General features: G+C 50.4%; 2 protein-coding genes across 2 annotated transcripts in view; one reads left to right on the plus strand and one right to left on the minus strand.

The window, feature by feature from the left end:
• The window catches only part of MSRA (methionine sulfoxide reductase A), a 471584-nt gene that overhangs the window by 374095 nt on the left and 70813 nt on the right, over positions 1-26676 (plus strand). The window lies entirely within an intron of this gene.
• The window catches only part of RP1L1 (RP1 like 1), a 50121-nt gene continuing 48343 nt past the window's right edge, over positions 24899-26676 (minus strand). Inside the window, exon 6 of the mRNA XM_064146734.1 lies at positions 24899-25654. Coding sequence (XP_064002804.1) covers positions 24899-25654 — 756 coding nt within the window. The remainder of the gene's footprint in view (positions 25655-26676) is intronic.

The raw sequence follows: 26676 nt of genomic DNA on the forward strand, positions 1-26676 counted from the left end.
CTGGGTGCTAGGTTAGACTAGGGAGGGAAAAAAAAGTCATTTCCAGCACCCATTACCAAGTTCAAGGAAGGGGGAAGAGGTTCCCACTCTTCTCTGTTTTGCTTCTGGAATCTAATTCAGATTTAGGAGGTGAATTCGGGGGCAAGCTAGATGAGTTCAGCAGCTGTGGCACTGAAATGGAAGGATCATAAACAGCAGGAGGAAGGGAACTCCAGCAAACAGTTCTCAGATCTCAACTGAGCATTGCTCTTTCAACTATAGAGACCTACAAGAAGAGTGGTATCAAACACCCAGCACCTACGGTGACCTCTGCCTGAGGGGAAATGAATCAAGGTTGGGAAAATCTGGAAAGCAGGATGAGATTATCTCCTGTATAAAAGAAGCTGGAAGAGATGGCTTGGGATATTTGTGTAGTGAGGCTCTTTCCACGTCCTATTCCTTTATGGAGGGGGGGCTTGGGGGGAGAGGGGATGCTTATTGTACCTATTGTGGCAGATCTTTATCAGCCCTGTTTATCACGTAGGGTGAGGGGAAAGTCAGCTTGCTGAATGGCAGCTTGTTGACTGTTTTCATAACAGGAAGCTGCCTGCTGTCTTGCAGTGTTAAGGAACTCCCAGATGCACAATATTTTCCAAAACACCCCCCCCCCCAACACCCACCTGAAAGAAAAAATCCCAACACTCTGCTGTGGTTGGGCAACTCCATGGATTGGAGCTGCTCTTTTGCCTTGAAAGGCAAAATCCTGTACAGATAAATGCTTTTGCTGCCTCCACGCCTGCTCTTTCTTTTGTGTACAGATACAGGAAGCATGGCTGTTGTTTTGGCAAGATGAAATGTTTCCCAATGCTAAAACTGAATCCCAGCCCTTTCATGAGTGCCTGGGAGCCTGGAGAGCTGCCATGTGTGGGTGCAGGTGGGACGTGGGAGAGAGCAGTGCAGGAGGGGGGTTAGTCGTTGCAACACTGAGCATGGCATGACCCAGCCTTGAAGTGCCCTCATCCTTCTAGCTGCATGGAATCATAGAATCAGCCAGGTTGGAAGAGACCTCCAAGCTCATCCAGTCCAACCTAGCACCCAGCCCTGGCCACTCAACCAGACCATGGCACTAAGTGCCTCATCCAGGCTTTGCTTCAACACCTCCAGGGACGCAGTTAGGCATCTGACTCCTCCTGAATCCAGAGAAGGGCACTGAGGCTGGTGAGGGGCCTGGAGCAGAGCCCTGTGAGGAGAGGCTGAGGGAGCTGGGGGTGTGCAGCCTGCAGCAGAGGAGGCTCAGGGCAGAGCTCATTGCTGTCTACAACTCCCTGCAGGGAGGCTGTAGCCAGGTGGGGTTGGGCTCTTCTGCCAGGCAAGCAGCAACAGAAGAAGGGGACACAGTGTGAAGTTGTGGCAGGTGAGGTCTAGGCTGGATGTTGTTAGGAAGTTGTTGTCAGAGAGAGTGATTGGCATTGGAATGGGCTGCCCAGGGAGGTGGTGGGTAAAGTTTTTCAAGAGGATTAAAATATGCACAAGGAAGACAGAGGGGGCATCTAAACTTTGCATATGTGGTCTCTGCTCCCCAGGGGTTTTCTTCTCAGATATCAATTAGCAAGGTGTTGAAGTCATGCAATCATAGAATCAACCAGGCTGGAAGAGACCTCCAAGCTCATACAGTCCAACCTAGCACCCAGCCCTGGCCAAGCAACCAGACCATGGCACTAAGTGCCCCAGCCAGGCTTTGTCTGAACACCTCCAGGCACAGCAACTCCACCACCTCCCTGGGCAGCCCATTCCAATGCCAATCACTCTCTCTGACAACAACTTCCTCCTAACATCCAGCCTAGACCTCCCCTGATACAACTTGAGATTCTGTCCCCTTGTTCTGTTGCTGCTTGCCTGGCAGCAGAGCCCAACCCCACCTGGCTACAGCCTCCCTGCAGGCAGCTGCAGACAGCAATGAGCTCTGCCCTGAGCCTCCTCTGCTGCAGGCTGCACACCCCCAGCTCCCTCAGCCTCTCCTCACAGGGCTGTGCTCCAGGCCCCTCCCCAGCCTTGCTGCCCTTCTCTGGACACCTTCCAGCACCTCAACATCTCTCTTGAACTGAAGAGCCCAGAACTTGCAGTGTGCTTTTAAAGACTAGTCAGAGCACAACTTGGCTGCTCATTCTGATTCCACATCTCCAGAATTTGGTGCACTTCTTCCCACTACACCCCACAGGGCTGCCTCTCATGGACATATACTTTCTCAGATGGCTGCCTGGCCTGTGGGATCACAGCACAGAGACCAAGAGACATGGAATTAGCAAAGAGATTTCTTAAAAGTCTCTCAAAATGAAAGGATCTTGGTACCAATAGAGAAGGCAGCATGCTGTCTGTGCCTGCATGTGTCCCTTGTGATCAGCAAGCTCATACATCAGCCTGGATAAAATCCCCATCTGCTCTGTAGTATATCCAGAATTATTAACTCAGGTAATTCTGAGCCTTTGCACAAAGTACAGCACACCTTCAAAAACACATCTTCCCCTTCTCTAGGGTCAGGATAACCTGTCAGGAAAGGTGACCAAGTCACCACAAGTGGTTTCTAATATCTGTGAGCAATCAACTGGCTATTCCCCAGCAGAGCATCGCCTGATTGTCTCTCACTGCTGGTTCTGGGAGGGGAGAGAAGAAAAGATACATTCTGCCTCAGAACAAAAAGTTACAGTTCTCAAAGGAGCACACTGCCAAATCTGTGCTTGGGAAGAAAGGAAGAGTGATTTGCCATTGGAATGGGCTGCCCAGGGAGGTGGTGGAGTCTCTGTCCCTGCAGGTGTTGAAGCCAAGCCTGGCTGGGGCACTTAGTGCCATGGTCTGGTTGATTGGCCAGGGCTGGGTGCTAGGCTGGCCTGGATGATCCTGGAGGTCTCTTCCAACCTGGTTGATTGTATGACTCTATGATTGGTTCTGTGATCTGTAGGGAATTAGAGAGTTTTTGGAAGATCCAGCTTCGCAGTTCAGCTCTGATTCCTCAGCCTTAGGTGTGCTGACCAGGTATGGAGAAACTAATGTTTCGAGGAGCCAAAGCTGAGGTAGGCTTTGCAGAGCTTCAGAAACTCTGTAAGACATCAAGTGAAAGGTGGTGAGGACCTGGTAAAATCCACACAAGAAAGAAATCTGCTATGCTGAGGGTGGCAAAACACTGGTCTCTAATAGAGGCGGTAGATGGGCAGTCCCATACCTCAGATACCAGGTTTAGTTTTGGGGCTCTCACTACCAGAAGGACATTGAGGTGCTGGAGCATGACCAGAGAAGGGCAACGAAGCTGGTGAAGAGTCTGGTGAGGAGCAGCTGAGGGACCTGGAGTTGTTCAGCCTAGAGAAAAAGGAGGCTGAAGGGAGACCTTCTGGCACTCTACAACTCCATGAAAGGAGGTTGGAGCCAAGGAGCAATTTGCTCAAATAACAAGCAACAAGACAAGAGGAAACAACCCCAAGTTGTGCCAGGGGAGGTTTAGGTTGAACACTGGGAACAACTCGTTCCCCAAAAAAGGGTTTGACAAGCCCTGGAAATCACCATCCCTGGAGGGATTGAAAAGCCACGCAGACGAGGTACCGAGGGGCATGATTTAGTGGTGACTTGACATTGCTGGCTTAACAGTTGTGCCTGGTGATGCTCAAGCCAGCTCTCTTCCAGCCGCCAGGGTTCTGTGATTCACTGCGCGGCCAGCAGAGGGCGACAAACGCACAGGCGTCCGCTGGCTGCGCGGCGGCGCCGGAGCCGCGAATGCAATCCCGGCAGCTCACTGCTCCTCCCGGGCTGCCCCATCCATTGTCTGCTCCCCTCAGGTTTCCTTCCCCGTGCGCCCGGTGCCGTACCACAGACACAGACCTAATTGTTCGCCCCCTGGCCCCTGCAGACGGGATGCAAGCCCAGTGCCAGGTGTTATTTTCCTGCGTGGCACCGCAGTGCGTGGGAATTGTTGATAACACTAACAATACAGCAAAGGAAAAGTAAAGAGGAGGAAGACAATTAAGCAGCCTTTGATAGCCCTGGGTAGATGTCAGATACCCTCCTTCTATTCATGTGACATGAAGGCCATGTTCTTCAGTATAGGCATACACATGACATTACTTGGTGAATCTCTTTTGTGACCTGAAACCTCTCATAGAGACACAATCACAGAATCAAGCAGGGTGGAAGAGAGCTCCAAGCTCAGCCAGTCCAACCTAGCACCCAGCCCTGGCCAACCAACCAGACCATGGCACTAAGTGCCCCAGCCAGGCTTGGCTTCAACACCTCCAGGCACAGAGACTCCACCACCTCCCTGGGCAGCCCATTCCAATGCCAATCACTCTCTCTGACAACAACTTCCTAACAACATCCAGCCTAGACCTCCCCTGCCACAACTTGACACTCTGTCTCCTTCTTCTGTTGCTGCTTGCCTGGCAGCAGAGCCCAACCCCACCTGGCTACAGCCTCCCTTCAAGCAGCTGCACACAGCAATGAGCTCTGCCCTGAGCCTCCTCTGCTGCAGGCTGCACACCCCCAGCTCCCTCAGCCTCTCCTCACAGGGCTCTGCTCCAGGCCCCTCCCCAGCCTCAGTGCCCTTCTCTGGACACCTTCCAGCACCTCAACATCTCTCTTGAATTGAGGAACTGTAAATACAGAGCTTCATTCTAATTTCCACCTCACCTGAGTCCAGCCTGGGTGATTTCATACGAGTAGGGGTGTGAGTAACACCCAATCAGTCACAACCTCCCTTGGTGGAACTTGAGGTGATTTCCTCTTGTGCTATCACTACATGCTTGGTAGCAGAGACTGACCCTCACCTCACTGCAATCTCTTATCAAGTAGCTGCAGAGAGTGATAAGGTCTGCTCTTATGGGTCATCTTCCTACAGACTTCCTACACATTCTTGCTGTGTTCTGGTAGCACCAGGGGCTGAGCTAGGGCCCAATGCACTGCACCAAAGGGCTCTATGTGGGGTGAAGTGACTGCAACAAAGTGGTGGGGAATTGGGCGAAGAAGTTTTGTGGGGAAAGGAGACCTAGGAGGTAGGACACCTGGGGTCAGGCCTTGCTTACTGACTCACTTTATGACACTCAGAAAATCCCTAGTTCTTCTTCAGTCAGGAATGAGTGTGAAAAACCAGACTTTAAGGGATGAAGCCTAATGTGGTGCTAAGGCACTGTGTAGCACTCAGCTGTGTGTGCAGACAACTTGTCCCAGTGATAGATGCTGTTACATGGCATCATCCTGTAGCTCTTTCAGCAGGGTATTAAAGGTTGGTTTACAGAACAGTAAGAGCCTGAGGATCTTTCTCCTGGAAGCTAGGAGAGCCCTGCAGAGGCACCTGGATAGGCTGGGCGGGTGGGCAGAGGCCAGTGGGATAAGATTGAACAAGGCCAAGGGCAGGGTTCTGCACTTTGGCCACAACAACCCCAAGCAGCACTCCAGGCTGGAGACAGAGTGGCTGAGAGCAGATAGGATGAAAGGGACCTGGGGGTGGTGGTAGAGAGTAGGCTGAAGAGGAGGCAGCAGTGCCCAGGTGGGCAGCAGAGCCAATGGCATCCTGGGCTGGCTCAGGAGCAGTGTGGGCAGCAGGACAAGGGAGGTTCTTCTGCCCCTGTGCTCAGCACTGCTCAGGCCACCGCTTGAGTGCTGTGTCCAGTTCTGGGATCCTCAGTTCAAGAGAGATGTTGAGGTGCTGGAAGGTGTCCAGAGAAGGGCAGCAAGGCTGGGGAGGGGCCTGGAGCAGAGCCCTGTGAGGAGAGGCTGAGGGAGCTGGGGGTGTGCAGCCTGCAGAAGAGGAGGCTCAGGGCAGAGCTCATTGCTGTCTGCAGCTACCTGAAGGGAGGCTGTAGCCAGGTGGGGTTGGGCTCTGCTGCCAGGCAAGCAGCAACAGAAGAAGGGGACTGAGTGTCAAGCTGTGCCAGGGCAGGTCTAGGCTGGATGTTGTTAGGAAGCTGTTGTCAGAGAGAGTGATTGACATTGGAATGGGCTGCCCAGGGAGGTGCTGGAGTTGCTCTTCCTGGAGGTGTTGAAGCCAATCCTGGCTGGGGCACTTAGTGCCATGGTCTGGTTGACTGGCTAGGACTGGGTGCTAGGTTGGACTGGCTGAGCTTGGAGGTCTCTTCCAACCTGGTTGATTCTATGATTCTATGATTTTATGTCTCATAAGCTATCCAGGGCTTAGTGTGACTCTCCACCCATGATTTCAGGCCAGCACACAGACTGTTCCACCAACACTCCTCACAACACCAAGCCTTTGCATTGTCCAACAGGCCACTGTTTTCAGCAAGATGAGGCCCCTCGAGCTCCCTGATGTGATCACAGAATCATAGTATCAGCCAAGTTGGAAGAGAGCTCCAAGCTCATCCAGCCCAACCTAGCACCCAGCCCTGGCCAATCAACCAGACCATGGCACTAAGTGCCTCATCCAAGCTTTGCTTGAACACTTGCAGGGACAGCGACTCCACCACCTCCCTGGGCAGCCCATTCCAAGGGCAACTCACGATGACACTTTCCTGCTGTCCAGCATGCAGGTCCCAGAGCAAGTGGCTGGCACTTCTGATGAGAAACTCCTGCATCAGCATTTGGCACCGCCCCAGCAAAAGTGACACCAATTATTCGTGTCAGCTCCCCTCTGAAAGCAGGAGATATATGAAATCTCACCCCAGTGCAATCCATCACAGCTCACAGTGGGATTTGGGACCTGTCATCCTGATGGGCTATTGACTGGGAGTGCCTTCTTCCAGGACAGAGAGGTTATGGTGAGCATTGTATCATCTCTGCCAAGGCATCACGGATTGAAACTGAAAAATGAGCTTCAGAGTCTCTTGACTCGGGTAAAATGCTCCAACAGGAGCAGATGAAGTGGATTCAGGCAGCTCCTGGTTGGTGTTTACCAGAAGAGATTCAGCTCCTGCACAATTTGACGGCAAATATTTGTTTTACAGCAAGCTGGGAGCAAGGCTTAGTCCTTCTGTTTGTTTTAATAGCAGTGTAAGTTGACATTCAAGTCTTTCCACCAGGGGATATGGAGAGCTCTTGCTTTGCTCAAGGCCCTCTGAATTGTCCAAATAGTACATCATCATCATCATCATCATCATCATCATCATCATCATCATCATCATCATTATAATTTATTTTTCTTCATTTATTTCTTCCATTTTCTTAATTTATTTCTTCTTTTCTTTGTTGTTTCTTCTCTGTTTCATTTTTCTTCTTTTTTCCCCTCCCTTTTCTTCCATTTTCTTCCCTTTTCTCCTTTTTATCTTCTTTTTTCTTCATGTTTTCTTCATTTCTTCTTTTCCCTTCACTTTTCTTCCTTTTTATTCCTTTTTTTTCCCCTTCCATTTTCTTCTTCTTTCTCTTTTCTTCCCTTTTCTTCCTTTTTCTTCCTTTTTCTTCCCTTTTCTTCCTTTTTCTTCTCTTTATCATCTCTTTTCTTCTTTTTATCTTCTCTTTTCTTCCTTTTTCTTCCCTTTTCTTCCTTTTATCATCTCTTTTCTTCATTTTTTCTTCTTTATTTATTTTTTTCCTTCAATTTTTTTTCCTTTTTCTTCTTCTTATCTTCTATTTTCTTCTATTTTCTTCAATTTTCTTCTTTTTTCTTCCTTATTCTTCCCCTTTCTTCTTTCTTTCTTCTTTTATTCTTTTTTCTTCATTTTTCTTCTTTCTTTTTTCTTCCCTTTTCTTCCTTTTTCTTCTTTTTATCATCTCTTTTCTTCTTTTTATCTTCTCTTTCCTTCCCTTTTCTTCCTTTTCCTTTTTCTTCTTTCTTCTTCTTTTTTTTTTTTTCCCTTCTTCTTATCTTCCAAAGAGTAGCCAGTAGTGTTCTGTGTAGATATCAGGCTTTGCTCTCAGGTGAGGTGGGTGATGAAGGGTGCTCAGCTTCAAAGTCAGGAGTTGGGCTGTGCCTGGAATTGTTCTGGGAAGATCACAAGGCATTCTCAAACTGCATTTAATGAAAAGAATACTAACCATAGCATCATGGGCTCATAGAATGGTCTGAGAGGCTGCAGCCAGCTGGGGTTGGGCTCTTCTGCCAGGCAAGCAGCAACAGAAGAAGGGGACACAATGTCAAGTTGTGCCAGGGCAGGTCTAGGCTGGATGTTGTTAGGAAGTTGTTGTCAGAGAGAGTGATTGGCATTGGAATGGGCTGCCCAGGGAGGTGGTGGAGTCACTGTGCCTGGAGGTGTTGAAGCAAAGCCTGTCTGGGGCACTAAGTGCCATGGTCTGGTTGATTGGCCAGGGCTGGGTGCTAGGTTGGGCTGGATGAGCTTGGAGGTCTCTTCCAACCTGCTTGATTCTATGATTCCTGTGTCCCAGCTGGTGTGGGAGCCAGAAAACCTCTGTTTCTCAGTCAAACTCAAAAAACACCCCAGATGCCAGTGCCAGTCAGAGCTGAAGTGATACAGGCACACATCACCATAAAGCTTTGGGAGGAGCACTTCAAGGTCATCCTCTCTGCAATGGCCTTCACCAAGAGCAGCTCTTGATGGTGCTGACTCACTCCCAGATTATGCCATGGCCAGCAGAACCCGTGGGACTTTTTCCAGAGGAGATGCAGGTTGTTTGCAGTGAGAGCACAGCCTTTGCACCAGGAGACAGGAGTTCAGCAGGCAGGAGGGATTTAAGTACCTCAAAGACTGCTGTTGGCCATCTGGGGACAGCCTTTTGGCCACAGACAAGCACATCTCTTGGGATGTCAGAGGGAAGAGGAGGGGAGGGAAAGGGAGGGGAGGGCAGGGGAGAGGAGAGGAGAGGGGAAGGGGAAGGGTAAGGGGAGGGGAAGGAGAAGGGGAAAGGGGAGGGGAAGGAGAAGGGGAAAGGGAAGGGGAAGGGGAAGGGGAAGGGGAAGGGGAAGGGGAAGGGGAAGGGGAAGGGGAAGGGGAAGGGGAAGGGGAAGGGGAAGGGGAGGGGAGGGGAGGGGAGGGGAGGGGAGGGAAGGGAAGGAAGGGAAGGGAAGGGAAGGGAAGGGAAGGGAAGGGAAGGGAAGGGAAGGGAAGGGAAGGGAAGGGAAGGGAAGGGATGGGACGGGCCGGGGAGGGACGGGAGGGGGGGGGGGGGGAGGGGGGGGGGGGGGAGGGGGGGGGGGGGGGGGGGGGGGGAGGGGAGGGGAGGGGAGGGGAGGGGAGGGGAGGGAGGGGAGGGGAGGGGAGGGGAGGGGAGGGGAGGGGAGGGGAGGGGAGGGGAGGGGGGAAGGGAAAGGGGAGGGAAAGGGAAAGGGAAAGGGAAAGGGAAAGGGAAAGGGAAAGGGAAAGGGAAAGGGAAAGGGAAAGGGAAAGGGAAAGGGAAAGGGAAAGGGAAAGGGAAAGGGAAAGGGAAAGGAGAGGAGGGATCTTTTACATCTTGGAAGGGAAGGGATCTTTTACATCTCTGAAGAGAGAGGCAGGGCCAGGAAGGGATCTTTTACATCTCTGAAGAGAGAGGCAGGGCCAGGAAGGGATCTTTTACATCTCTGAAGAGAGAGGCAGGGCCAGGAAGGGATCTTTTACATCTCTGAAGAGAGAGGCAGGGCCAGGAAGGGATCTTTTACATCTCTTCAGAGATGTAAAAGCTAGGTTAGATGTGGTGCTGAGGGACATGATTTCATGGTCAGCTGGCAGTGTTTGGGTTAAGATTTGCACTCAACGATCTCAAAGATGTTTTCCAACCAAAACATTTCTATGATTCTACAAATTGAGGGTCCTGGTGATATTTGCAGTCTCCTTGATTTTCTCTTGTTTATTTGTTATTTTTAAGGGACAGTTCAGTCCTTTGACCTGTGGAAATGCTCCAGTGTCCATGCACAGAAGTGTTCACTCACTGTAGGGGGGCATACAGGGTAGCTGAAGTAAGAGGGAGAGTGGTTTTCTCCTTTGCCTTTTGCTTTACATACACTACACACTCTCTGTGTTGGGAGGGCAGAATGAAATCCCAATTAAAGGCTGTAAAAAGGCAGTGAATCTGAGAGGCCAGGAGCAGATACACATTATTGCCCCTTTCATAGATCATAGGAGCACTCTGGTGACATAATAAATAATCCTCCTAAGGTTGTTGAAGGTAAAAGCCAACAAATCATTAATAATGCCTCTGGCTCCATACATCAAACTGAAGCCTTCCTCTTACAGCTGATCCCCAGCTAGTCCCAGATGCCTGATGGCATTGCTGGGTGTGTTTTGACCTCCCTTTTGCTTTGCTCTTTCTTCCTGTCCTCCTGCCACCATGTTTCTGTGCTTTGCTCACCTGCATTTGTTTCTGCTGCTCACTGAATGCAGTGATGAATAACCCAAGAAACCACACATGACACTCTTTAAACCCACCTGCTCAGGAGGTCTAACACTTGCCCAGGCAGGAGAAGACTGGCAGAAACTCTTCTTTACAGGGTAAGGAGCTGAACTGCATGATCTTAGAGGTCTCTTCCAACCTGGTTGATTCTATGCTTTTATGATCTTATGGTCATCACATTTCTTTCTGGCTCACATGATTTATTTGCACTACTGTCTGTAATGAGGGAGTATTTCACAGGCAATTTTAGCCATCTTATAGAATCAAACAGTTTGGAAGAGACCTCCAAGCTCATCCAGTCCAACCTAGCACCCAGCCCTGGCCAATCAACCAGACCATGGCACTAAGTGCCCCAGCCAGGCTTGGCTTCAAGACCTCCAGGCACAGAGACTCCACCACCTCCCTGGGCAGCCCATTCCAATGCCAATCACTCTCTCTGACAACAACTTCCTCCTAACATCCAGCCTAGACCTGCCCTGCCACAACTTGACACTCTGTCCCCTTCTTCTCTTGCTGCTTGCCTGGCAGCAGAGCCCAACCCCACCTGGCTACAGCCTCCCTGCAGGCAGCTGCAGACAGCAATGAGCTCTGCCCTGAGCCTCCTCTGCTGCAGGCTGCACACCCCCAGCTCCCTCAGCCTCTCCTCACAGGGCTCTGCTCCAGGCCCCTCCCCAGCCTTGCTGCCCTTCTCTCAACACCTTCCAGCACCTCAACATCTCTCTTGAATGGAGGAGCCCAGAACTGGACACAGCACTCAAGGGGTGGCCTGAGCAGTGCTGAGCACAGGGGCAGAAGAACCTCCCTTGTCCTGCTGCCCACACTGCTCCTGAGCCAGCCCAGGATGCCATTGGCTCTGCTGCCCACCTGGGCACTGCTGCCTCACCTTCAGCTCCTCTCTGCCTGGCTGCTCTCAGCCACTCTGCCCCCAGCCTGTAGTGCTGCTTGGGGTTGTTGTGGCCAAAGTGCAGAACCCTGCACTTGGCCTTGTTCAATCTCATCCCATTGGCCTCTGCCCACCCATGCAGCCTGGCCAGGTCCCTCTGCAGGGTTCTGCTGCCCTCCAACAGCTCCACAGCTGCTCCTAGCTTGGTGTCACCTGCAAACTTACTGATGCTGGACTCAGTCCCCAACTTGTACCCATTACCCTTCATCTCTTCCACGTGGCTCCGTGCATAAAGGGAGTTTACATCTCTGTAGCTGACAATAAGTAACATGCCAATAAGGTCTTCCCTAAGCCTTATTTCTTCAAGACTGAATAAACCCAGTTCTCTCAGTTTTAACTCAAATGACAGCTTCCCACTCCTTGGATCATCTTTCTGACCCTTCTCTGGAGCTACTCCAGACTGCCCACATCTTTCTCTTACAGCAGGGACCAGAACACATCCAAATCTGTGCATTTCACAGCTTAATATTTGTTGGTTGGTTTGGGTGATTTTGTTTGCTTGTTCTGTGGAGGTTTTCAAAGGTATTTACTTGCAGTATGCCGTCATTTTTGTATCCAGCTTCCTGGAATGGGTTGCCCAGGATGGTGGTGGATCCCCATCCCTGGAGGTGTTCAGCATGAGAATGGTGAGAGGCTGGACTGGGTTGCCCAGGGAGGTGGTTGAGGCCCCATGGCTGGAGGTGTTTGAGGCCAGGCTGTGTGAGGCTGTGTGCAGCCTGCTCTAGGGTAGGGTGTCCCTGGGCACGGCAGGGGGGTTGGAACTGGCTGCTCCTTGTGGTGCCTTCCAACCCTGACTGATTCTATGATTCTTGGGCTTTGTTTCTCTTCAGTTAGCTTCTGAGCTTCCCTGCACTCAGTCTGCAGCCATCAGATGCTCTTTACTCCCAGCAGTCCAGTTCTCACAGCACAGAAATTTCCCTGTTTCTGGACACGTTTGGAGTTGCCCAAGTCTCAACAGTGATGATCAGTGGGGAGCTTACTCACCTCTAAACCCTGCTGGGATTCACTGCCTGAGCATGTCCTTACCTGCTTACTTTTGGGGATTGATCCAGTGGGTGTACTCAGAAGATGCCAATCTCCTCCTTGTACAAAGCAGAGCAGCAGGAGGAAGTAACCTCTTGCACGTTCAGTGGTCAGGCTCTTTCTCCTAACTTCAATCACACACAGAGAAACATCCAGGTTGGAAAGGTCCCTCAGGATCACCAAGTCCCTATAACCCTATTCCACAAGATTCATCTTAACCCATAGCCCCAAGCACCACATCCAAAACACCTTTAAACACATCCAGGGTGGGTGACTCCACCATCTCCCTGGGCAGCTCATTCCAGTCCCTGACCACTCTCTCCATGAAAAACCTTTTTCCTAATGTCCAATCTAAACCTCCCCAGCCTCATCTTGAGGCCATTTCCCCCTTGTTCTGTCTCCAATCACCTGTGAGAGTAGACTTGCAGCAGCCTCTCCACCAGCACCAGCTTCTCCTTTCAGGAGACCCTTGTTCAAATATGTGCTAGTTTGGAGCAAAAGAAATCCACATGGAGTTTGAATCCACATTTCCCATGTTGCAGGGAAGAGCATTAATCCATAGGCACTCTGACACTCCCCACTGATCCTCTTCCATGAAACCACTCATCAGTGTATCAGCTATCAGTGCCTGTCGATGGCTGAGGGGTAGCAGTCAGGAGGATGAGGTCAGACTCTCCTCTTCCACAGCACAAAGGACAATAGACACAAATTAAACCCCAGGAGGTTCCACTTGCACATGAGGAAAAACTTCCTGTCAGGATGCAGGAGCCCTGGATCAGGCTGCTCAGAGACGTTGTGGAGTCTCCTCCTCTGGAGAGATTCCAAACCCGTGAGGTGTAACACACAGGTGCGATCTGCTTTAAGTCTACCTGCTTTAGCAGAGGGGCTGGACCAGATGATCTCCAGAGGCTCCTTCCAAGCCCTGCCACTGTCCTGTTCTGTGGCTCTCTTTAGAGCAATGATTGTTTATTTCAGCAGTTAAGTGCACTGCCCTGACAAACTAGGATTTCTCTGTTGACATTTAAAAAAAATCACAAATCACAGAATCAAGAAGGTTGGAAGAGACCTCCAAGCTCAGCCAGTCCAACCTAGCACCCAGCCCTGGCCAAGCAACCAGACCATGACACTGAATGCATAGATAGAGCAAGGACTGCCCTGTCCCATCAACCAGACCATGGCACTGGATGCATAGATAAAGCAAGGACTGCCCTGTCCCATCAACCAGACCATGGCACTGAATGCATAGATAGAGCAAGGACTGCCCTGTCCCATCAGCTAGACCATGGCACTGAATACACAGATAAAGCAAGGACTGCCCTGTCCCATCAGCTAGACCATGGCACTGAATACACAGATAAAGCAAGGACTGCCCTGTCCCATCAACCAGACCATGGCACTGAATGCATAGATAGAGCAAGGACTGCCCTTTCCCATCAGCTAGACCATGGCACTGAATGCATAGATAAAGCAAGGACTATACAGAGCTGTGGTCACTGTAGGTAACATCTCTGACACAAGCAAGATATTAACTTTCCAGACCCTTTTCTTCCATGCAGCAATAGGAAAGGCATTTGTAATTTTTCTGGGCAGAGGTTTTCAGCAGGCAATGATGCAAACTCAACCTCCAGCAAATTGCATGTTCCCTTTTTCCCCTTGGAAGTGTCAAGTAGTCCACGAGAGTAAAGACAACTATTAAGTTCCCCTGCAGCTTCCTGAACTCCTGTGAACAAATGCTGCAGGTCCAGGCAATTTACAAAGTAATGGTAATTAAGGAAAGTAAGATTCCAGAGTGCTTCTCAAACCTGGGTCTGCAGAGAGCTGCAAATTGTGCAAGCACTTCCCAGGGACAGCTAAGAAAAAAACATCTCTGAAAGACTGGCTTCTCTGATCAATATTTCCTAGAACTTCCAAAGGGGACACCTTGAGATTGCTCAAGGTTTTAGTTCCCTGCTAATGCCCCAGGCTGAAAGCCACTGGTGGCATTGGGGTAAGAATTTCTCTGTCTATCTTGCCTGTATATGGCACAACCTGTTCTGAGAACACTGACCAGATCAAAGCCAAGGAGTACCAGAAGTGGAGAAATCAGAACAAGAGGACACAGCCTCAAGCTGTGCCAGGGCAGGTTTAGGCTGGATGTTAGGAAGAAGTTCTTCACAGTAAAGAGTGATTGGCATTGGAACCTAGCACCCAGCCCTGGCCAGTCAACCAGACCATGGCACTAAGTGCCCCAGCCAGGCTTGGCTTCAACACCTTCAGGCACAGAGACTCCACCACCTCCCTGGGCAGCCCATTCCAATGCCAATCGCTCTCTCTGACAAAAACTTCCTTCTGACATCCAGCCTAGACCTCCCCTGCCACAGCTTGAGACTGTGTCTCCTTTTTCTGTTGCTACTTGTTTGGCAGCAGAGCCCAACCCCACCTGGCTACAGCCTCCCTTCAGGGAGTTGTAGACAGCAATGAGCTCTGCCCTGAGCCTCCTCTTCTGCAGGCTGCACACCCCCAGCTCCCTCAGCCTCTCCTCACAGGGCTGTGATCCAGGCCCCTCACCAACTTCATTGCCCTTCTCTGGACATGTTTCAGTATCTCAACATCTCTCTTGAATTGAGGAGCCCAGAACTGGACACAGTGCTCAAGGTGTGGCCTGAGCAGTGCTGAGCACAAGGGAAGAACAGAGATTCCACAGTAGAATGATTGGAACAAAAGTGATTTTCTGTTAGTGATTTCCCCCCACACCCTGTGCTTCTGAAAAGCTGAGACTGTGTTTTATGGCAGAATTCTCCATCTCTTCCCCAGCCTCCCATCTTGCCCTAAGCCTACCTTTGGAAGCAAATGCCCATGAGTCCTAATGTCCTGTATTTTCCTTAGCTTCTGAAGTACCTGGGGATGCAGCCACAAAGCTTCCCTTAGAGGTGAGGAAAGCTTGGTGCAGACATTGTACTCCATTGCACACCTGAACATTGCACCCTAAGAAGACAAATCCTCAACAGGAGGAAAGCTTGGTGCTGACCTTGTACCATATTGCACACCTGAACATTGCACCCTAAGAAGACAAGTCCTCAGCAGGAGGGAAGCTTGGTGCAGACCTTGTACCATGTTGCACACCTGAACATTGCACCCTAAGAAGACAAGTCCTCAGCAGGAGGGAAGCTTGGTGCTGACCTTGTACCATATTGCACACCTGAACATTGCACCCTAAGAAGACAAGTCCTCAGCAGGAGGAAAGCTTGGTGCTGACCTTGTACTCTATTGCACACCTGAACATTACACCCTAAGAAGACAAGTCCTCAGCAGGAGGGAAGCTTGGTGCAGACCTTGTACCACATTGCACACCTGAACATTGCACCCTAAGAAGACAAGTCCTCAGCAGGAGGGAAGCTTGGTGCAGACCTTGTACCATATTGCACACCTGAACATTGCACCCTAAGAAGGCAAGTCCTCAGCAGGAGGAAAGCTTGGTGCTGACCTTGTACTCTATTGCACACCTGAACATTGCACCTTAAGAGGATAAGTTCACAGCAGGAGGAACATTTCAGAAGTTACTCATGGAGTAGTTCAGTATCCTGAGATGCTGCCCTAGTGATGTGCTTGCTAAATGGGAGAGGTACAAGGAGGTGACCAAGCTAGTGGAGACAGCAATTCCTGGCAGAAATGAGACCACAGCATCACTGTGTCTGTCCCAGAAGGGAAGTGGAACACGGGGAGGAAAATCCCCCTGCTCTGTGAGGTTTTTATTGCCTCCCATGGCTATGGCCTACACTGAACTGTGAGGATTTAGTTACATCAGATGTCTTCTGGAGCCGCAGCAAGGTACCTCATCTAATCTCATCAGGGTTCACCTTCCTGTGACACCCCTTGAGCAAGGAAAGAGGATTATGCATCTCTGCCCCCACCCTGAGGCTCACATCGTGTGTGGGAGTGCTACTGCTGGGAAGGAAGGACAGAAGATGGGAAAAAGCTGAGCTCCCATATCCTCACCTTTCCCTTGCCTTCCTGTTGCTCCTCCCTATCTCTTCCTGTCTGCTACTCCTGGCAGAGGTTGACATTTTTTTCCCTGCAAGATGACAACAATCCAAAGTCCTTCTTGAACTTAGGGATATTTCCTACCAAGATGGCAGGAAGGGCATGAAAGGGAGCTGGGAGATCCCATGCCACACAGCTACCAAGGAAAAGAGGAAGAACAGAACAACCATTCCCAAAGAGGGTTCCTAGAGTTCATAGAATCAAGCAGGTTGGGAGAGACCTCCAAACTCATCCAGTCCAACCTAGCACCCAGCCCTGGCCAGTCAACCACATCATGGCACTAAGTGCCTCATCCAGGCATTGCTTGAACACCTCCAGAGACACCTCCCAGGTGGTGTAGCCAGCTGGGGTTGGTCTCTTCTGCCAAACAAGCAGCAACAGAAGGAGGGGACACAGCCTCAAGTTGTGCTGGGGGAGGTCTAGGCTGGATGTTAAGAGGAAGTTGTTGTCAGAGAGAGTGATTGGCATTGGAATGGGCTGCTGAGCGAGGTGGTGGAGTCTCTGTGCCTGGAGGTGTTGAAGCCAAGCCTGGCTGGGGCACTTAGTGCCATGGTCTGGTTGCTTGTTGAGGGCTGGGTGCTAGGGTGGACTGGATGAGCTTGGAGGTCCCTTCTGACCTGGATGATTCTATGATTCTATGGTTCTGTGACTACTACAAGGATGATGAGGGAACTGGAGCACTGCCTGAGGAGGAGAGGCTGAGGGACCTGGGGCTGTTTAGTCTGGAGAAGAGAAGACTGAGAGGGGATTGAATAAATGTTTCTAAGTATCTGAGGGCTGGGGGCCAGGAGGCAGGGGACAGGCTCTGCTCACTGCTCCCTGGGATAGGACAAGGAGGAATGAGTGGAAGCTGCAGCACAGGAGGTTCCAGCTCAACACAAGGGGGGATGTCTTTACTGTAAGGGTCCCAGAGCCCTGGCACAGGCTGCCCAGAGAGGTTGTGGAGTCTCTTTCTCTGGAGCCTCTCAAGGTCTGTGCTCCTCTGTGCTAGATTGTGTGGTCCTGCTCTGGCAGGGCGGTTGGACTCAATGATCTCCTTGGTTCCCTTCTAACCTTAACATCCTGTGAATCCGTGATCCTGTCCTGAGGCAGGCTGGGCACCTGGGATCAGGGAGAAGTCCCAGCCTGGGGAGCAGTGGGGGGGAAGGGTTTCTGTTCTGTAACAGACTAATTAGGCTCCGCAGCGAAGCGTTTCCATCCGCTTAGGAAGCAGTGTCCTGACCTTGCTGCTACGCCTACTCCTTCTCTGTCACAGGGCTGAAAGAGCCTCACTCAGCTCTTTTGAAACTGGAAAAGGAGCCCAAGTGCCATCCTTTATGCAAGAGCTGAAAGGTTAATACGTGTCACTTTTGTTGGCCAGGACTCTGCAACAGCCTGAGGAGGAGCCAGCCCTTTTCACTGAGGCAAAAGAAACACAAGCCTGCTCCAGCCTGCCCTTTCAACCCTCATGGCACAGTCCCACTTCCACATCACAGGGCTGAGAAGAAATATTCCCTTCTCTGAGCAGGGCTGTGCCCTCTCTGTTGCAGCAAATGCACAATGCAGTTCATTGCAGTGGGATGCAAAGAGGGCAGGTTGCTCTTAGGTAGGGGTTTTCCTGTGGGTTGCATGCTCCTGGAATTAGAAAGGTCAGGAGGGATCCTTCCTGTGGGAGCTGCACAAACCCCGTGCTCAGCTCAGAGGGGATGGAGTTAAAATTAGAAGTGGCTGCAGGGTTGCAGGATTACTCCTCCAGCCTGACATGATGATGGGATCTGTGACTTAGGGGGCATGAGAAAATAAACATCTCCAGCCTGAATATGTTCTAGAGGATCACAGAAAGTGCCACTCCTTTTGTCTTGGGCACAAGGCTTGGGATTTCAGGAATTCCTGCCTAAATAATCCCTCTTTTCCTTGCATATAGAGGACTGTACACAGGTAGCTCTTAGCTCTGAAAAGTGTTAATTATGGGAAGATATCTATTTGAAAGACAGAAAGAGTGAATGAGTAAATGGTAGATATAAATCATCATCAATGGGATGAGATTGAACCAGGCCAAGTGCAGGGTTCTGCACTTTGGCCACAACAAGCCCAAGCAGCACTGCAGGCTGGGGACAGAGTGGCTGAGAGCAGCCAGGCAGAGAGGGGCCTGGGGGTGCTGGGAGAGAGGAGCTGAAGCTGAGGCAGCAGTGCCCAGGTGGGCAGCAGAGCCAATGGCATCCTGGGCTGGCTCAGGAGCAGTGTGGGCAGCAGGACAAGGGAGGTTCTTCTGCCCCTGTGCTCAGCACTGCTCAGGACACATCTTGAGTTCTGTGCCCAGTTTTGGGCTCCTCAATTCAAGAGAGATGTTGAGGTGCTGGAAGGTGTCCAGAGAAGGGTAGCAAGGCTGGGGAGGGTCCTGGAGCAGAGCCCTGTGAGGAGAGGCTGAGGGAGCTGGGGGTGTGCAGCCTGCAGCAGAGGAAGCACAGGGCAGAGCTTATTGCTGTCTGCAGCTCCCTGCAGGGAGGCTGTAGCCAGGTGGGGTTGGGCTCTGCTGCCAGGCAAGCAGCAAGAGAAGAAGGGGACAGAGTGTCAAGTTGTGGCAGGGGAGGTCTAGGCTGGATGTTGTTAGGAAGTTGTTGTCAGAGAGAGTGATTGGTATTGGAATGGGCTGCCCAGGCAGGTGGTGGAGTCACCATCCCTGGAGGTGTTCATGAAGAGACTGGCTGAGGCACTTAGTGCCATGGTCTGGTTGCTTGGGCAGGGCTGGGTGCTAGGTTGGACTGGATGAGCTTGGAGGTCTCTTCCAACCTGCTTGGTTCTATGATTCTATGACCTGGAATGTTTCCAGGGATGGGACATCTCTGGGCAACATGGCTCAGTGTTTCACTCTCCTCAATGCAAACAATTCCTTCCTTCCATCTAGTCTGAATGTCCCTTCTTTTAGTTTAAAACTGTTAGCTATTGTCCTCTAGGAACAGGTCCTGCTAAAGAGGTTGCCCTCATCTTTCTTACAGGTCCTTTTAAGGCTTGCAAGACATTGAACAAAATGCTGCAACTCCACTGTCAAGTTTTGAGGCTTGTTTTTGAGCTCAGATTTGAGTTTTTCTGTCCTATTCCTAACCCTTTGTTAGGAAGAACACTTATTCTTGCCACCTGCCAAGGGGCCACCAAGACCTGCATAGAATCATAGAATCAACCAGGTTGGAAGAGACCTCCAAGATCATCCAGTGAAAGTTCTCCACCTTCCAATGGGAAAAAAGAGGGAGCTTGCAGGGCATATACACAACTCTCCCAGGCCTCCCTAACAAAGTCTGCTGGAAGAGTCTGAGGTCTGGAAGCAGCAGCAAACCAACTCCTTCCTGCAGGGCCATTGGGATTTCATGGAATTACAGAGTGGTGGAGAGCGGTAGAGACCTCTGGGAACACCTACCCCAAACCTCCCACTAAAGCATTTCCAGCCATATATGGTGCTAGGCCAACAAGGACCCACCTACAGCACCTCTGTCATAGATGCATAGCATCATTCTGCTTGCAAAAGACCTTTAAGATCATTAAGTCCAAGCATGATCTAACTCTGCCAAGTCTGGTGCTAAACTGTGTCACTCAGCACTGTGTCTGTGTGGCTTTTAAGTGTTTCCAGGGATGGTGATTCAACCACCTCCTTGGGGAGCCTGTTTCAATGTTTGAGAACCCTTTCAGCCAAGAATTTTGTTCTAATGTCCAATCTAAACCTGTCCTGGTGCAACCTGGAGGCAACTGTGTCCAGTTCTGGGCTCCTCAGTTCAAGAGAGATGTTGAGATACTGAAACATGTCCACAGAAGGGCAATGAAGCTGGGGAGGGGTCTGGAGCACAGCCCTGTGAGGAGAGGCTGAGGGAGCTGGGGGTGTGCAGCCTGCAGCAGAGGAGGCTCAGGGCAGAGCTCATTGCTGTTTGCAGCTGCCTGCAGGGAGGCTGTAGCCAGGTGGGGTTGGGCTCTGCTGCCAGGCAAGCAGCAACAGAACAAGGGGACACAGTCTCATGCTGTGGCAGGGGAGGTCTAGGCTGGATGTTAGGAGGAAGTTGTTGTCAGAGAGAGTGATTGGCATTGGAATGGGCTGCCCAGGGAGGTGGTGGAGTCTCTGTGGCTGGAGGTGTTGAAGCCAAGCCTGGCTGGGGCACTTAGTGCCATGGTCTGGTTGACTGGTTGGGGCTGGGTGCTAGGTTGGGCTGGCTGAGCTTGGAGGTCTCTTCCCACCCACTTGATTCTATGTTTCTATGATTTCCTCTTGCCCCATCACTTGTTCCATGGGAGAAGAGTCTGACATGCTGCAAGAAAGGGACATTATGACTCACCACCAGTGAGAGCAGTGCCTACCTGCACACATCTGAAGACCTCAGCTGTAGGAAGCACATTTCTTCTCCTTCAGTGCTTTACTGAAAGCACTTCACTGAGTATTTCCTATTCAAAACCCAAACAAACAAACTCAACATAGGTCAAGGAGTGATTTGTCTGTCTGGTACCAACCAGCCCACCCAAAAGGTAAAGAGGGGTGCAGAGCAAGATGTGCCATAGAGCTGCACACAGCCAAGGATGCCGTCCAGCTGTGCAAGTCCTGCATTGCCTCTCCTCCCTCCTCCTCAGCTCTACTGACAGACAGCGGCTGTAATCCCTTCCAGGTGGTGACAAGCATTTATCTTCCCAGCCCCTATAAACATGACAGCTCTGGAGCTGGCTGGTAAGACATGTCCCCATGCTGCAAGAGGGAGAGGGAAGCTGCAAGACCAAACATGTGTGTGAGTCACAGCAGCCAAGGGGAAATGCAAACTTTGGAAGCGGTGCAAGCACGAGAGATGCGACTGCCAGGGCTCCTTTTCAGCTGTGTGCTTTAGCCACAGATGCTCCAAGTAGTCCTGGGAGAGAGGAGGATGGAGGAAAGAAACACCTACTTCAGCAACATCCACCTCCTGCATCAACACTGTGGCTCCTCCCCAGCCCAGCTGAAAGGGTCTTTTTGTAAGCAGCCTGCATGAATGCAGAGCCAATGCTGCCACTTGTGAGTCACTGCCCAGACACAAACCCTGAGGATCAGATGTGAAACCTGAGAGCTCTTATTGCAGTTCTTGCCAGAGAGAGTGATTGGCATTGGAATGGGCTGCCCAGGGAGGTGATGGAGTTGCCATCCCTGGAGGTGTTGAAGCAAAACCTGGATGAGGCACTTAGTGCCATGGTCTGGTTGATTGTTGAGGGCTGGGTGCTAGGTAGGACTGCATGAACTTGGAGCTCTCTTGAAACATGTTTGATTCTGTGATTGGTCAGGGCTGGGTTCTAGGTTGGACTGCATGAGCTTGGAGCTCTCTTCCAACTTGCTTCATTCTATGATTCTATGATTCTATGACTTCCAGTGCTTAAAGGAGGCCTATAAGAAAGATGAAGACAGACTTTTAGCAGGGGCTGTAGTGACAGAGCCAGGGGGGATGGTTTTAGTATAAAAGTAGATTCAGACTAGATAGGAGGAAGAAATGTTTCACCATGAAGATGGTGAAACACTAGCCCAAATTGCCCAGGGAGATGGCAGATTCCCCATCCCCGTAAACATTCCAGATCAGATTGGACAGAGCTTTGAGCAACCTGATCTGGCTGAAGATGTCCCTGCTCAGTGCAGGTGGTTGGGACTAGATTCCTGTTCAGTCTGGAGAAGAGGAGGCTCCCAGGTGACCTTCTTGTGGCCTTCCAGGATCTGAAGAGAGCTACAAAAAAGCTGAGGAGGGACTTCTGAGGCTGTCAGGGAGTGGCAGGACTGAGGGGAATGGAGCAAAGCTGGAGGTGAGGAGGAAGTTGTTGAGCATGAGAGTGGTGAGAGCCTGGAATGGGCTGCCCAGGGAGGTGGTTGAGGCTCCATGGCTGGAGGTGTTTAAGGCCAGGCTGGATGGGGCTGTGGGCAGCCTGCTCTAGGGTAGGGTGTCCCTGCCCATAGCAGGGGTCTGCATGATCCTTGTGTTCCCTTCCAACCATGGCAGTTGGAAGTGGCTAATCCTTGTGGTCCCTTGCAACCCTGACTGATTCTATGATTCCATGATTCTATGATTCTAGATGACCTTTAAAGGTCCCTTCCAACTAACTCAAAGCATTCTCTTACTCTCTGCTTCTGTGATCCTGTGAATGGGACAGGTCTGGTGGTGGGGAACTCTGACAATTTCAGTTTTCATTGCATTTTTGTGTTTTATTTTGCTTCTCTCTCCTTGGCTGTGCTGCAGCCTGGGAACTTACTGACTCAACAGGGTATGCTGTTGACTGTGCACAAGCAGCTTTAAATGAGTGCAGTCAACAGCTGGAGAACAAATCCTGGGAGATTTCACCCTTCCACTGACCTATTAATTTCCAGAAAGTGACTTTTAGCAACACCAAAGGAGGCTGATCTTGGAGCCAACCAACATCTCTAAAACTTCCACTTGATGACTGGTTTGAAGCTGTTGTTGCCTTGCAGTCTGCAGGTCACCACCTTAAACATTGTGAGATGTGTTTGGGTAGCTGTGCTGGGATGCAGCTCATCCCACATGAGACAGCTCCATCTGAGCAACTTGTCTAGACTACCTATGCACTCAGCAGAGAGGAAGAGGCCAGCAGGGACAGCAATTCATCTCCTCATGTAGCTCTCTGTAGCAGGTGAATCATGTTCTTTGCCTCTCTCCCCCTTCTAGTTACAATGTGAGCCTGGGCAGCAGGCTTAGAGGGACACATCCTCAGCAGACAGGTCTAAGGTCAATGAGTACCACTTCCAGGGTGTGTATCATGCCACGGTTAGAGTTGTGACTACCCAGGTCAGCACCTTTCTGAATCCTGCAAGAACGGATCATAGAATCATAGAACCCACCAGATTGGAAGAGACCTCCAAGCTCATCCAGCCCAACCTAGCACCCAGCCCCAACCAGTCAACCAGACCATAGAATCATAGAATCATAGAATCAACCAGGTTGGAAGAGACCTCCAAGATCATCCAGCCCAACCTAGCACCCAGCCCTGGCCAAGCAACCAGACCATGGCACTAAGTGCCTCATCCAGGCTTTTCTTGAAGACCCCCAGGGACGGTGCCTCCACCACCTCCCTGGGCAGCCCATTCCAATGCCAATCACTCTCTCTGTGAAGAACTTCTTCCTAATATCCAGCCTAGACCTACCCTGGCACAACTTGAGACTGTGTCCCCTTGTTCTATTGCTGGTTGCCTGGGAGAAGAGGCCACCTCCCACCTGGCTACAATGTCCCTTCAGGTAGTTGTAGAAAGTAATAAGATCAGCCCTGAGCCTCCTCTTCTCCAGGCTAAACAGGCCCAGCTCCCTCAACCTCTCCTCATAGGATTTGTTCTTGAACATCTCCAGGCACAGAGACTCCACCACCTCCCTGGGCAGCCCATTCCAATGCCAATCACTCTCTCTGGCAACAACTTCCTCATAACAGCCAGCCTAGACCTCCCCTGCCACAACTTGACACTCTGTCCCCTTGTTTTCTTGCTGGGTACCTGGCAGCATAGCCCAACCCCACCTGGCTACAGCCTCCCTTCAGGGAGTTGTTATTCAATCCCACAACTCAACGATTCACCTTTGGAGCTGAACCCAGTTCTTGAGTGAAATTCATCTCATACCCCAAACCCAAGTGATTGGCTGAGTTTAAGAGATTGTCTCTTCAAATGACTACAGTATTCCTTGTTTGGTTTTGAAGAGTGATTATTTCAACACATCCTCATGCACATTCAGAAGCCTGACACGATGCTACACACAGACTTTTTCACCATACATTTTAAGGCATTTTGTTTTCACCCTCTCTTTGTCTTCTGCTGGTTTGTTTTCATTTGGGGTTTTTTTGGTTGTTGGGTTTTTGTTTTGTTTGGTGTTTTGGTTTGTTTTTTGTTTTTCTTCTCCCTGTAAATTGTTGATAAAAAGGATCTGAGCTATGGTCAGAATATCCTGGAGTTAGCTGAGCATTTAGTCATAGAATAGAATCAGAGAATCAGCCAGGTTGGAAGAGACCTCCAAGCTCATCCAGTCCAACCTACTCCAAGCTCAACCATTCCACCCAGCCCTAGCCAGTCAACTCGACCATGGCACTAAGTGCCTCAGCCAGGCTTTGCTTCAACACCTCCAGGGACAAAGACTCCACCACCTCCCTGGGCAGCCCATTCCAATGCCAATCACTCTCTCTGACAACAACTTCCTCCTAACATCCAGCCTAGACCTCCCCTGCCACAACTTGAGGCTGCATCCCTTTCTTCTGTTGCTGCTTGCCTGGCAGCAGAGACTTTGGCAATGAATCCAGGTTTTGTCACGTTTCTCTGGATTGGCAATCTTCCCAGGAAAATGGCATGCAACAGGCAAAAGGCATCCTGAAGTCACTCAGAGATGATGCCCAGTAGAGCCACAGATCACTTAAGCAGCAAGCAGCATAGCTTGAAGAGTGGGAACAAGAAGGTATCAGAAACAAAACAGCCTTCCCTTTCCCCAAACCACTTTTCTATCAAACCCACTAAAATCTGAATGAGTTTGTTTAGCCCTCTAGAAACGAGGGCAGGTAAAATGCAATGTTACAGGATGAAGTTTACCACATTTAAACTCAGAAGGAAAGCCAATTGTGATGCTTCCACTCACTGGAGATATTGTAATACATCATGAAAATATACTTTAAAAAGAAGAAGAAGAAAAGAGATGAAGAAAGAAAAAAAAAAAAAGCAGTTTTTGATAATCAGTTCTAGAAGTCCAGGTCGTCCTGGTCAATCTTATCAGGGTCTTCTTTCTTTGTAGAAGCCTGGACCTCACCAGCTGGCTCAGCTTCCTTTGGGTCTGCACCTTCAGTGTCCGCCTGGTCCTCATCCTCTAAAGGATCGGTGCACGAAGATGCTTCATCCTCTTCCTCACTCTCAGGATACATCTGTGAGGGTTTGCTGCTCTCACTGCTTGGAGCCTCTCCATTGGGGTGGCTGCTTGCAGGGTTATTGTCCTCACTGCGTTCTTCTTCACCTTCATCTTCAGAGCCCTTCTGGGACTGCTGTGAGAAGTTTCCTACAGAGGAGTAACAAGAGAAGGCTTCTTTGTTCAGAGCCTCCAGCCTTCTGCTGCCTTTTCTGCCTCTGACATTCGAGGTCACCTTAGGAAGCTTGTTGCCTTTGTCTGCCTGTTTCTCACCTGCCTTGTCAGGCTCATCACTGGTAGGTTCTTCATCAAATTTGTCACCTCCTTCACTGGTGTTCTCCTCCTCGGCTGAGCATCCATCTTCTGGCTCTGCATCTTGCACAGCCTCAGCTCCGGCCTGCTCAGCAGCTTCATTGCCTTCTGCACTCTCTCCCTCAGGACTGCTGGTTTCTGAGCCACCAGCACCTTCTGTGCATGTGGATGGCTCTTCCTCAGCAGCAGCCTCTGTCTGCGCCTCCTCTGGCTCCTCTTCTTCTTTTGGCTCTTCCTCTTGCACATCCTCCTCCTCCTCCTCCTCTTTTATTTCTTCCTCTTCCTCCTTCACGTCCTCTTCTTTTGTTTCTTCTTCCTCTTTATTTTCTTCCTCTGTGCCTTCCTCCTGCTCCTTTGTTTCTTCCTCTTCCTCCTTCACTTCCTCCTCTTTTGTTTCTTCCTCTTCCTCCTCCTCTTCTTTTGTTTCTTCCTCCTCCTTTACTTCCTCCTCCTCCTCTTTATTTTCTTCCTCCTTGCCTTCCTCCTCCTTGCCTTCCTCCTCCTCTTTTCCTTCTTCCTCTTCCTCCTTCACCTCCTCCTCTTCTTTTGTTTCTTCCTCCTCCTTTACTTCCTCCTCTTCCTCTTTATTTTCTTCCTCCTTGCCTTCCTCCTCCTCACCTTCCTCCTCCTCATCTTCCTCCTCCTCTTTTGTTTCTTCCTCCTTCACTTCCTCCTCCTCTTTTGTTTCTTCCTCCTCCTTTACTTCCTCCTCACCTTCCTCCTCCTCTTTATTTTCTTCCTCCTCACCTTCCTCATCCTTTTTTGTTTCTTCCTCTTCCTCCTTCCCTTCCTCCTCTTCTTTTCTTTCTTCCTCCACTTCTTCCTTCACTTCCTCCTCCTCTTTTGTTTCTTCCTCTTCCTTCACTTCCTCCTCCTCCTCTTCCATTTCTTCTTCCTCCTTTGCTTCCTCCTCCTTTGTTTCTTCTTCATTTGCTTCCTCATCTTTTGTTTCTTCCTCCTCTACCTTCTCTTCCTCCTCCTCCTCTTTTGTTTCTTCCTCTTCCTTCACTTCCTCCTCTTCTTTTGTTCCTTCTTCCTCCTCCTTCACCTCTTCCTCTTCTTTTGTTTCTTCCTCCTCTTTTACTTCCTCCTCCTCTTTTCCTTCTTCCTCTTTCTCTTCCTCCTCTTCTTTACTTTCTTCCTCCTCTACCTTCTCTTCCTCCTCCTCCACCTTCTCTTCCTCCTCCTCCTCCTCCTCTTTTCTTTCTTCTTCTTCCTTCACTTCCTCCTCCACCTTCTCTTCCTCCTCTTTTCTTTCTTCTTCTTCCTTCACTTCCTCCTCCTCCTCTTTTGTTTCTTCTTCCT

This window comes from Pogoniulus pusillus, chromosome 7 (assembly GCF_015220805.1).
Source record: "Pogoniulus pusillus isolate bPogPus1 chromosome 7, bPogPus1.pri, whole genome shotgun sequence".
Lineage (NCBI taxonomy): Eukaryota > Metazoa > Chordata > Aves > Piciformes > Lybiidae > Pogoniulus > Pogoniulus pusillus.